This window comes from Branchiostoma lanceolatum, chromosome 18, assembly GCF_035083965.1.
Source record: "Branchiostoma lanceolatum isolate klBraLanc5 chromosome 18, klBraLanc5.hap2, whole genome shotgun sequence".
Taxonomy (NCBI): domain Eukaryota; kingdom Metazoa; phylum Chordata; class Leptocardii; order Amphioxiformes; family Branchiostomatidae; genus Branchiostoma; species Branchiostoma lanceolatum.
This window is the reverse complement of record NC_089739.1, coordinates 15070602-15083202: the sequence shown is the minus strand read 5'-3', so window position 1 is coordinate 15083202 and position 12601 is coordinate 15070602. Positions and strand designations below refer to the sequence as shown.

The window sequence follows — 12601 nt, the reverse complement described above, 5'->3', positions numbered from 1 at the left end:
CTGTGTAGATTTTTTTCCGCTAGTGTATGTAATCATATGCATGTGCATCAGTGGCGTTGTGTTAGCTTGGTGGTTAGGGTGTTTGGCCTAGAACCTTTAGTACAAATTCCCTGACATGCCACCAATGTTGCGCTCCTATAGACAAAGGCACTTTACATGACACTCCACTTCCAACATCTTGCCCCCGAGACACAGCGGATATCAGCCCACTGCCCCTATATGGGACTACCTTCCTTTCGTATAATTATCAGCCTCTCATAGGGAAAAGGCATTGTTTATCCTGGCTAGGTGTTTCTTCCACCCTACCACAATGTATTATCATCATGTCATCATGTTATATGAGGGTGAGTCAGAATAAAACTTTTGTACTATAGCAGGTTCATTACCTTCACCGAAAAGGTTATGTTTTGGGTAGCGTGTGTGTGTGTGTGTGTGTGTAACTCAGCATAACTCAATAAGGCCTGGATGGATTGTCTTGATATTAGGTAAACTATGTGAACTTGGTGAGACCTAGAAATGATTAGATTTTTGGCCCTCTAGCGGTACCGCAGCAAAACTTACTATTTTGATATCTCCTGTTCTGAACATGCCATGGTCTTGATTTTTGAGTTGTAGATAGTTCTTTGGGCAGAGAATAAGTGGCTTCCTCCCGTGGAACACATAGAGATTTCTTCTTATGGTGTCGAAAAAATGCTTCAAGGTCTCAATCCATCTAAAGCATCTGGACCAGACTAAATACCACCTTGGTTCCTCAAAATGACAGCCAGTGAAATAGCACCTGTGTTAACCAAATATTTCCAACACTCGTTAGACACAGGAGAAATCCCCAAAGACTGGAGGGAAGCAAATATATGTGCCATTTTTAAAAGGGGAGATAGAGTGATTCCCTGCAACTACCGACCTGTTTCACTGACCTGTATATCCTGCAAACTGCTCGAACACATTATTCTTAGCCATGTCCTGAACACTTAAAATGTTACAACATTTTGACAGACAGGCCTAGTACCAACATGGATTCAGAGCCAAGCAATCCACAGAAACACAGCTTAATATATTAACAGTTCACGACATTTTTTCTGGCACTCGGGGCTGACAGCGAAACAGACTGTATATGGAGAGAATCCAGAAAAGAGCCTTAAGCTTACGCACAATTCTCGACGACCGTTTCATTGACTATGAGACTGCACTTCGGATCACAAACCTACAGACACTGCAACAACGAAGGTCGTACTTGTGCCTGAAATTCGCCAAGAAGTTGAACCCTGCAGTTCTCCCTCAAAGAGCTAGTGACGTACACAGTAGAATGACAAGAAACTCAGAACTGCTCAGAACAATTAAATGCAGAACCAACCGTTACAGAGACTCACCCATCCCTTACTTTGCCAAACTCCTAAACACACACAGTTAATTATTGTTAGACGTTTAAACCTTTTCGTTATTACTATATGTATTCGTTTTTAGTATATGTGCAATATTTATATCTAGTAAGTAATAAATGTAAATCCGGAAACCCGGAAGAATGATACTGATGATGATGATGAAGTTTATTAAGTCTAAAGTATATGTGTAATATTTATATGTAGTAAGTTTTTCTAACACTTATGTACAGAAACATGCAATTCAGCCTACAGGCTGCCAAATGTTTTTACAAAGCTTTTGTGCAATAAACCATTCATTCATTCATTCATTCATTCATTCATACATAGCTGGCGCACTGAACAGTAAAAAACAGGTGGATCTCGCAATACTTGATTTTACCAAAGCCTTCGATAAAGTCCCACATAGCAGACTCATCTCAAAATTGGAGTACTACGGAATTCAAGGCACTACACTAAGTTGGTTACAGGCTTTCTTGACCAATAGGGAGCAGACGGTTGTGGTAGAAGGGAATGCCTCAGCTCCAGTTAATGTTGCGTCGGGCATTCCACAAGGAACTGTTTTGGGACCATTACTCTTCCTCTTGTACATAAATGACTTGCCACACCAGCTTGATTCAAATGTGAGGTTATTTGCCGACGACTGCCTGTTGTATATAGAGTTATCTACACAGAATGATGCACAACTCCCACAAGCAGATCTGAACGCCCTCGAGGAATGGCAAAGCAAATGGCTCATGCAGTTTAATCCCGAAAAATGTTACATCATGCACATAACAAACAAACAAACCCCAAATGTAACCACCTACCAGTTCTGTTAACAGGCTCTAGCAACAACAAAAAGCCAACTGTAACCTAGGCGTTACATTAACAAGTGCATTGAAGTGGAGTACCCTTATTAGCAAAGAATGTAGTAAGCAGGCCAACAGTATGCAGATTCCAGGAAGGAAATGTAGCAAGTTTCAGTTTTGTGCATTGCTTTTGTCCGGAGATATTCCAGTAAATCCCGGTCCAAGTAGTCGAGCTTGTAAAGACCCATGTGGAGAATGTCGTAAAGATGTAAGGAAAGGAATTGAATACCAGGTATACTTTACTTGGTACCACCAAAGTTGTTCAGCTATGTCACACACAATGTTTCAATGTTATGTAGAAAACAGTGATCTGGAATGGTCGTGCTTCCAATGTGAATCCTAAACTTCCCCGAAAACCTTAATATGTCTAACGCCTCTCTGGAACTGATACCTTCCATTTCTTGCCCACCTACGAAGGGGCATAAAAAATGTCTCATGTTGGCACATCAAAATATTCGCAGTCTTCCATCAAAATATGCTGATCTAGAAATCCTTGCTACAGAAAGTAAAATGGATATTATTGGCTCAACCGAAACTCACCTGAGTGAAGATTTCCCAGATGATACCGTACAGCTACCAGCCTGAGGGTACTTTCTTCTCAGGAAGGACAGGGGGTCGAGACATAGGGGTGGGTAGGCATTCTACATTAAGGACTCTATATCTTTCACAGAAAGAAGCGACCTTACTGTTGAGGGTTTGGAGACCCTGTGGATCGAGTTGACCCCCCCCTAAGTCAAAACACCAACTTGTCTGCTGTGCATACAGACCACCCACTGATGAACATTTCTTCGATCGGTTCAGAGAGACTCTTGACAAAGCGTCTGATACGAATATGGAAATGACAATCATGGGTGACCTAAACTGTGACTTTCATGAAGGACAAGGGGCCTGGTGAGGATCTCAGGTTATTGTGTGATGCTTACGACCTCAGTAACCTCATAACTGAACCAACAAGAGTGACGGAAGGGGACTTCCACCCTTATTGACGTCATTTTAACATTTAACCCAAGTAAACACTCGAACAGCAGTGTTTATAAAGGGTCACTAAGCGACCATCACCTTATCTTCACATATCGGGGAATAAAGACAGCAAGGCCACCGCCGAAATACATATCTACAAGAATCTTCAAAGGATTCGATGAGGTAAAATTTAGGGAAGACTTGGCCAAAGTTCCATGGAACACTATCAACGTTTTGGATTCCGTGCAAAGTATGTGGGCCACATGGAAATCGCTCTTTGAAACCGTTTGCAACAAACATGCACCTCTCAAAAAGTTCTGTGTAAGGAACTGTCCATGAATTAAACAAGTATTTTGGTACAGTTGCCGAGAAGTTAGCACTTAGTATCAACAAGGGAATGTCACTCCTCTGTCCATTGCAATTCGTACACCGTTGTTTGGCGCGTTTCACCTTCAGCCATGTATCATCTGAGTTTGTCCAATAAGAACTCCTCACTCTAAAAACGGACAAAGCTGTTGGTCTAGACCACCTTAACAACGGATTGCTCAAGTCAGCGGCAGAGATCATTGCACCATCCCTAATGAGTATATTCAATGAATCTCTGCTTAGCTTAGAAGTGAGTTTCCAGATGACTGGAAAAAGGCACGCCTATCACCAATACACAAAACAGGGGATAGAGCTACACCAAATAACTATAGACCGGTCAGCATACTACCTGCCGTTCCAAAAATACTTGAAAGAACAGTACACTCTCAAGTGTACGAGTATTTGACAGCAAACAGTATTCTTACGAATTAAGGCCCAGTCTGGCTTTAGGCCTGGTCATTCCACACAATCCGCAGCACACCTTCTCACTGAGAAGTGGTTCAGTGCTATGAATGCTGGCCAGCTGACGGGCGGTTTTTATAGACCTCTCCAAGGCATTTGATACGCTCGATCATAAGATACTACTTCAAAAGATGTTTTGCTATGGGATACAGGGGGAGGCACTGGATTGGTTTACGTCTTACCTATCTAACAGGCAGCACTGTACTGCCGTAAATGCTAGCTCTGATTTTCATCAAATGTAATATGGAGTACCCCAAGGCTCAATATAGGGGCCGCTATTGTTCTTAATCTATGTTTTAATGATATGCCAAATTGTGCTCAATTCTGCGATATATCAATGTATGCAGATGACACTGTCATCTACTATTGTAGCAAGGATGTCAGCAGCATTGAAAACAACCTTCAGAACAATCTTGATACTCTCACACAGTGGTTTATAGCAAACTCATTGTCAGTAAACAGTGGCTCATTGGAACAGACAAAAGTCTATCAACGGGGCAGCTGTAACAGCATGTAATATGTACAAATACCTAGGGGTGATAGTTGATCGTAGTCTAAACTGGAAGTGCCAAGTAAATGCCATTTTGTGCAAACTCAGGCGATCACTCAGCATTTTAAAGCACGTCCGCACCTTTGTTTCAACACCTACTCTGTTAACTTTGTAAAGCCATATTTCTGCCAAGTTGATTCTACTTGCCCCGTACCTTACTCCATCAGTGGAAGTTCACTCACGTCTGGGATGGAAAGATATTAAGTCAACACATAAGCATCACAAAGCACTACTGGTACACAAGGCCTTGAACAACCGGTTACCGTCCTACATGCGCCGATTGTTCACCTACTGCAGGGACAGAGCTACCAGGAGCACCAGACTAAGTGCTTCAGACCTTCTTGTGGTACCCATGCCATTGAGAGAAGTATACAGGAGGTCCTTAGCCTACTCCGGTTCACTTGTCTGGAACTCACTACCGCAGGACGCTTAAGGGCAGCAACTTCTATTTCAACCTTCAAAGACTATCGCCACAGTAACTGACCCTTATCAAACGGTTATGGACATAATGACTTGACAAACTATTATTTGTTATCATTGTTTATTCATTATTTATCTATTCTTTGTATTATTGATATAATTTTGAGTCACCTTGGTCGACCAAGCTTTTGTTATTTATTGTTGTGTTGACCCCTTGACATGCCCTCATCTCGACCTCTATGAAAAGCGGCCAAGATGGCCGAATAGAGCTTTTTTCAAGAATAAATAAAGGCACAAACAAAGTGACAACTAAGGCTAAGCAGACATTGGGAGTGATCCAACATAATTTGTGGGCATGCCCAGCAAAGGTAAAATCACTTGCATACACGTCTCTAGTAAGACCAAACATTGAATATGCTGCAACAGTATGGGATCCATACACAAAGAAAGACAAGGATAAACTGGAGAGGGTGCAGAACCAGCTGCCAGATTCTGCACGAACAACTATGACAGGCGTGCTAGTGTCACCAAAATGAAAACAGATCTACAGACAGTGCATGTCACTTGAAGATAGAAGAAAAATATCCTTACAATTATAGTAGGAGACCAAAACTGCACATGTATCAAAATGCATAATTATCTCCATAAGCCACCTGCTCATTTCTGAACCCCGATCAGTTTTTTTTCTCGTTGCTAGGGTGGAGTGAGATGAATTCAGATGAGTTGAATTCAAAGCGGGCATCAGGGTCCCGATTATGCATAATTTGTTTTAGACTACTTTGAACCCTTAAAGTCAGAGAAATGAAACTAAGCACACTTAAACGTTGACCACGCATAATGTCTGTGTCAAGTTTTATTTCTGTTAATTAATGGAAAAGTAGTCTACAAATTTAAGTCTTTAATCAACACATCACATTCGGCTTTAGTTCTGACAAGCTTTACTGGTAAAAATCTGAACAACAGATTTAGATATTTCATTCTCAAGAATATAATTATGTTCCCTTACATTGGTGCCAAAAATCGTGACGGTGAGCTTACTACCCTAATTGTGTGTATGTTGTCTGTGAAATAGACGGGAAACTTAGTTCTCTTCGGAGGTTGCGGAGAAGAGAAGATATGTTCCTTTAAATTGGTGCCAAATTTCAGCTCATTTCATACAAGAATGAACCTGCTAATAAGTGCTATGGTACAAAAGCAAGTTTCTGCATAGATTAAGCAAATGAGGTCCTCATTAGCATAATTTATATCCAAGTGTATTCACCTTTTAGTTTTCTAATGGTACCTGCACCTCAAATATGACATCCATAGCATTTCATCATCATCATCATTCCAGGGTATCATCACTCCTTTGGAGGAACCCCTTTCTTGTCAGACTCCAAGTTTTCCTCTGTCGAGCGGTTCTTGGCCATGTAGGGCCCAGGTGTTTAGTTAGATTGTCCCTCCATCTTAATTTGGGGCGCCCTCTTGGTCTCCTGCAGTCTCTTGGTGTCCATTCTGTTGTTCTTAGCGTCCACCTGTTGTCCTGTAGCCTTGTTATATGTCCTGCCCAGCGTTTTTTTGCTGTATTGACAGCAGTGACGATGTCTGTTACTCCTGTCTGGAGTCGGATCCAAGAGTTTCTTCTTCTGTCACGGAGTGTTATGCCCAGCATGATCCTCTCCATCTTCCGCTGTGCAACCCTGAGCATTTCCATTCGAGTGGTGGTCAGTGCCCATGTCTCGCTGCCATAGGTCATCACAGGGAGAATGTACTGGTTGAAAACTTTCCTCTTGAGTGTGATGCTGGCTTTCCTGCTTCTCATGATGTTGTCCACTTTACTGAAAGCTGCCCATCCCAGTGTGATGCGTCTCTTGATCTCTGGTAGGAGACTTCCATCTTGTGACACTTTTCTGCCCAGGTAGATGTAGCTGTTCACCTCTTCTATTTCTTTCCCATTTACCATTACTGGGGCTTTTTCAACATGTTTGTTGTACATCACCTTGGTCTTCTCTAGGTGCATGGTGAGACCGACTGGTTTGCTGGCATTGTGGATGTCTTTGAGCATCTCTTCCAACTCCTGTGGGGAAGTTGCCACTAAGATGATAATCATCCGCAAACAGGAGGTGTGAGAGGTACTCTCCATCAATGTTAAGTCCTCTTCCATCCCAATTGATTTGATTGATGACTGCATCCTGGAGAGAGGCTGTGAAAAGCTTTGCTGAAATATTATCACCTTGTCTTGCTCCTCTTTTCAGTTTGATCTTCTCGCTGTCTTTATGGGGTTTTAAAGTGGATGTTGCTCCACGGTACAGGTCTCGCAAAAGGGTCATGATTGCAGGGTCAACTCCTTGGTGAGTTAGTGCTTCAAATAGAGGTTCAAATTCAATGGAATCAAATGCCTTTTCGTAGTCCACAAACGCGAAACAGAGTCTGTGGGATTTTGTACTCATTGGCCTTTTCTTGTAGTTGGCTGACGACTTGTATGTGATTGATGGTAGAGAATTTTGACCTGAATCCAGCTTGTTCCTGTGTTAGGTGTTCGTCCTTTGACATCCTCCACAGAAGTATTTGGGAGAAAACTTTGTAGATTACTGACAGTAAGCTGATTGGCTGGTAGTTTTTTATGTCACTTGTGTCACCCTTCTTGTGAATAAGGACAATCGAAGCATTTTTCCATGTACTTGGAACTATTCCTTCATTCAAGCATTTGTTCAAGATCAGGGTGAACTTACTGACTATAGCGGCTCTCCACCATACTTCAAGATGCCCGCTGTGATGTTGTCATCCCCAGGTGCTTTGTTCAGCTTAAGATGTACGATGGGGGCTCTAACCTCAGATGCTAAAATTGGAACTGTCTGTTCAAATTCTGTGTTTTGTTCACTACTGTTCATCGGTATACTTGTATTGTTAGTAGCTTGTCTGGTCTTATACAGGTTTGTGTAGAACTCCTCGCACCTTTTTATCATTCTGTCAAGATCGTGGATCAGCGTGCCATCTTCCTCTTTGATGGTTGTCATCTTACTCCTGCCCAGGACTTGCTTCTTTTTGACAGATTTCAGTCCTCTGGAAGCTTCCAGTGTTTCTAACTGTTCTTTCTCATTGTAGGCTGCAATCTCTTGTGCCATGTTCTTCCTTATGGTCTTGCAAATTTCTGTATATTCTCGGCTTTGAGCGTTTGTTCCATCTCTCTTCATCTGTCGCCGCTTTTCTCGTAGTTGCTTAGTTTTTTTCTGAGAGTTTATTAGGTCTTTTTGACTTCTCTTGGCCCGCAGTCTTGAGTGCTGTTTCCATAATGATGGATGCAGTGCTATTACAGTCAGAGTCAATGTCCTCTAATGTCGTTAGAGCCTCAAATCTGTTAGGAAGTTGTAGCTGAAATTGTGCGGTGTTGGCTGCCAACTTTGTTTCGTCTGTTTTTTTTTGTCTCTTTGTTAGCTTCGCTCGCTCCAGCTTGGTGTTTATGGTCATGGAGCCTCAAACCATACGGTGGTCACTTCCCGTGTTGAACTTGTTAATAGCAGAGACATCTGTAAAGTTCTGTGGCTTGTTTGTCAGTATGTAGTCTATTTCATTCTTGTATGCGCCGCCAGGTGATATCCATGTCCAGCGTCAATTTGGTGGTTTCTTAAAGAAGGTGTTCATGATCCTCATCTTGTGTCTCTTAGCAAAGTTAATGAGGGTATCTCCTCTGCTGTTCCTTGTGCCGTATCCGAATTGACCAATGGATGGGCTAAATGTATCTCCTATCCCGACCTTTGCATTGAAATCACCCATGATAATTTTGTATTGTGCTCTGCTGTTGCTGATAAGGTTGTCAATATCCTCATAGACAGCTTCAGCTTCTTCATCTGTTGAGTTGGATGTCGGTAGGTAAACCTGGATGATGTCTAAAAGGTACCTGTTGTTAATCCTGATGGTCAGCTGTGCTACTCTATCCAAAATTCCTTTAAATGCAGTGACATTTCCTGCTATGTTCTTGTTCACTAGGAACCCAACTCCTCTGTGACAGGTGTCTCCACTCTTGAAGTAGAGGTGGTGCTTGCTTCTATTAAGGATAAGACATCCCGCTCCTTTCCTTCCTGCTTCGCAGATTCCAATGATGTCAAAATTAAAGTTATCCAGCTCATCCTCAAAGTCGATTAGCCTATCATCCGATGAGAGTGATTGTACATTGTAAGTGCACGCATACCTTCAAGTTCCATCGGCAGCCTGTTCGTACCCAGTGATTCTTAGCACCCTCTGCTCTGTTGTCTTTCTGCCCGCTGCCTTGGGATTGGACTCTAGAGCTGCTGGGGACTGAGGGCCTTCTGCTTGTGTTTACAATCGTTTGTCATGGCAAGGGGTTGTGCCGTACTCGCCACACTTGGCGCTGCGGGTTGGCTAGGAAGTTCAGGGTCAGGAGTCAGTATCATAGCATTTACCGTAAGGGAAATACAAGTTTCTGCATAAATTAGGTAAATGAAGTGACATTAGCATAATGCACATTCAGGTGTACTCACCTTCCCTAAAGGTACCTACACCTCAAATCTGACATCCATAGCATTTACCGTAAGTGAAATACAAGTTTCTGCATAAATTATACAAATGAGATCCTCTAAAGGTTACGTATATCTCCAAAGGGAAATCCCTATCGTAATCAAAAAAGAAAAATGGTCCTAATTAGCATAATGCAAAGTCCGTTGTATTCACCTGTTTTAAAGGTACCCCCAGTATGACATCCCTAGCATTTACCATAAGAGAATGAAGTTTCTGTATACATTATGCAACAGTACTGATGTCCTCATCAGCATAACACACATCCCATTGTATTCACCTTTCCTACAGCTGCCTTCACCTCCAAATGACATACGTAGCATTTATCGTGAGGGAAATATCAAGTTTCTGCATATACTATGAAAATCAGTCCCTCATTAGTATAATTCACATTCCTTTGTATTCACCTTTCCTACAGCTTCCTACCTACCTCCAATATAACACCCTTAGCATTTACCGCAAAGGGAATAATAGAGCTACCACCTACATCTACCTAGTTTATGGTGAGAAGGAGAAAGAAGAAGAACATGCCAGCAAAAACAATATATTCCCCCCATACCCCATGGAGGGTATAGGGGGGGAAGCATGAGGGCCTCATTTATATAACTTCTGAGGGAATTCTACAAGAGCCTTCTTTGCAAGGATTAGACTTTCATACTACTTTGAACAATTTGTGTTATTTAGTCCCAAAAATTATAAATAAAAGTGATATGATTTATGCAAAATAGTGCCTGATTTGCATAATCAATGAGAAACGCGAGGGAGAGGCAGACCTGACTATCTGTAAAATCACGCTAGGATGATGCAAAATGTAACTAGAAAGGCCGTCATTTGCCCCTGAGCAAATACAGCATGTTTAGCCATACTCCTCCCCATGCAAGAAGTGGGCTGTCCCAAAATAACACCTGGGCAAATGGAAATATGAACTGCATGTAGAAAGGCAACATTTGCGAGAGCATTATACTTCGACAATCTCCCTCCTGATGCATAAATGGACTGTTCCAAAATCACCCGTACAAAAACTCTCTCTACAAGTTCTGCGAGACCCCAAGAGCTTCTTACTGCAAAGGCTTGCGTGTGTTCCTGCAATATGACCTCAGGTAACCTAAATAGAACAGTGTTCTTTGGCCAGTAGCAAATGGAATGCGGGGATCCTTAGATAGAACATGGATTCCTTGGCCAGCAGCAAATAGAACATGGAACGTGGATACCACTTTTGGCCTGTTTTGGGTCTGAAAATGGGTCCAAAAGTCCCCAAAATGAAGCATTCTGAAGTGATGTACACCAGAAATGTGATTGAAGTCCTGTAGGGACATGTTCAAGGCACCCTTGTACTGAATTTCAGGTCACTTGCTTGCAATACCAGGGCACAGGAGCCCAAAATATAAAAATTGTCTAAAAATGCCCCAAAAAACCTGCATAAAAATGTTTTTAAGGCCTGTTTCGAAAGAAATGAAAAATCGCATAAGGGTATTTGCCATCTTTACCTACATGCCAAATTTCAGGTCGTTTGGCCCAAAAATGACGGAGTAGATTCCATTTGAAGATTTGGCAGGAGAAGAAGAACGTGAACAAAAACAATATGTTGAGCCATACTAGGTATGGCTAAACATAATAAGGAATTGACCCTGCCTGGGCTCGTCGCTAATTAGATGTACGCTGTATCCTCCAGTTGCTTGGTGTTGCAGTCGAACTGACTGGGTTGGACTTAATCAAAAACTTGTACTATCTTGTGCTCAGTGTACGGAAAGCCTTGTCTCTGTGTCCTTTCTTTATCCTTACTATGTTAGTCTTCAAAGCTGCATTTAAAAGAACTCGGATTTATCATTTAGCATATCATCTAGCATATCATTTTTTATTGAAATTAGCAAAGCACAAATCTTCTAAGAAAGAAAATCAATCAAGAGCAGTGACATATTTGTCTTCTTTGCAAAAATCCTGACATCTTTGAAACGTCTGACTTATTTACTTTTCAAAATCAAACTTTACTCAATCAAAAAAATTATCCTGTCCAAGCATGTCATCCATGATTACAAAAGCAGAAACTTTTAAGACATTGAGAAACAGCAGTGATATATGGGTGCAACATCCAGAAAGTATATTTCAAACATCAATAAACAGCTGTAAAAGTTTATACAAACCAGCACCTTTTCTATGCCCTACGCAATAGGATTTGTCTCTGCTATATAAAATGCCGTACCAGCAAGGCGTTGCCAAAAAGTAATTCCCTAGGGAATGCGTTCGCGGAATTCCTTGAATATTTGTATCATATGTTATATGTAACTCATTCTCTTCACGTTATGTCATACGTGATAGTGTATCGACGTGGCTAACTTGATTTAAGAAAGTTTGGATTTTACTATGCAAGTTTTTCGAAATGTAATAATATTGTGATTATTGGATTCCGAATTGTAACAAGATTGTAAATCATCATCATCATCATCATCAATAAACCGAAAGCAGTACTATAGAATAGGCTCCACCCCTGAGGCGTCGCCAAAAACATACCAGCAAAAAAAATAAGTATCCTCCCTGTATAGGGGAAGAAATATAAAAATTGGATTAAAAAAAATGAATGTAAACAAGACAAGTTGGAGACCTATCAATTACGAGAATCTACCAGTACAATGAATGAAAGTGTGGACTGTATTGAAGATATTGCAGTTTTGTAAATGTGAAAGTTACATGGACCCTCCTAGGAGTCAAGAACATAATGTGCTGTCATTGAGATGCTGTAGGTCTATTATATTGGAAATAGATGTACTTCTTTGGCTGATATAAAGTTTACAGTGTAGAAGGTTGTGCTCAGTTGTTTCACTTTATAACCACATTTACATGTAGGATGATCAATACAATCATTTAGACTGAGCCTTGTGTGATGAGTGTCTTTGGCCATGAGAGAAATGGGAGTGTTTTGTCGTTGTATTGAATAGGGAGTCCAGCTCCTTTTTAAAGATGTTGATGATGGGAGGGGCTTGGACATTAGAGGGCAGTCCATTCCACAGGTAAATAGTTGAGGGATATAAGAAGGATTTTTTAATACTTTTCACTTTTACAAGCAATAGAGGCTCAATATCATCTGTTCACCGCAGCCTTTTTGCAAT

The 12601-nt window shown here is 41.4% G+C and overlaps 1 protein-coding gene across 10 annotated transcripts in view; it reads left to right on the top strand.

Moving 5' to 3' along the window:
* The window catches only part of LOC136424387 (oxysterol-binding protein-related protein 1-like), a 207010-nt gene that overhangs the window by 190093 nt on the left and 4316 nt on the right, over positions 1-12601 (top strand). For 9 of the 10 annotated variants that reach the window (XM_066412975.1, XM_066412973.1, XM_066412974.1 and 6 more), the window contains one exon: positions 12431-12502. The exons of the other annotated variant lie outside the window; for it this stretch is intronic. In XM_066412975.1, coding sequence (XP_066269072.1) covers positions 12431-12502 — 72 coding nt within the window. The remainder of the gene's footprint in view (positions 1-12430; positions 12503-12601) is intronic. 10 annotated transcript variants of the gene reach the window in all.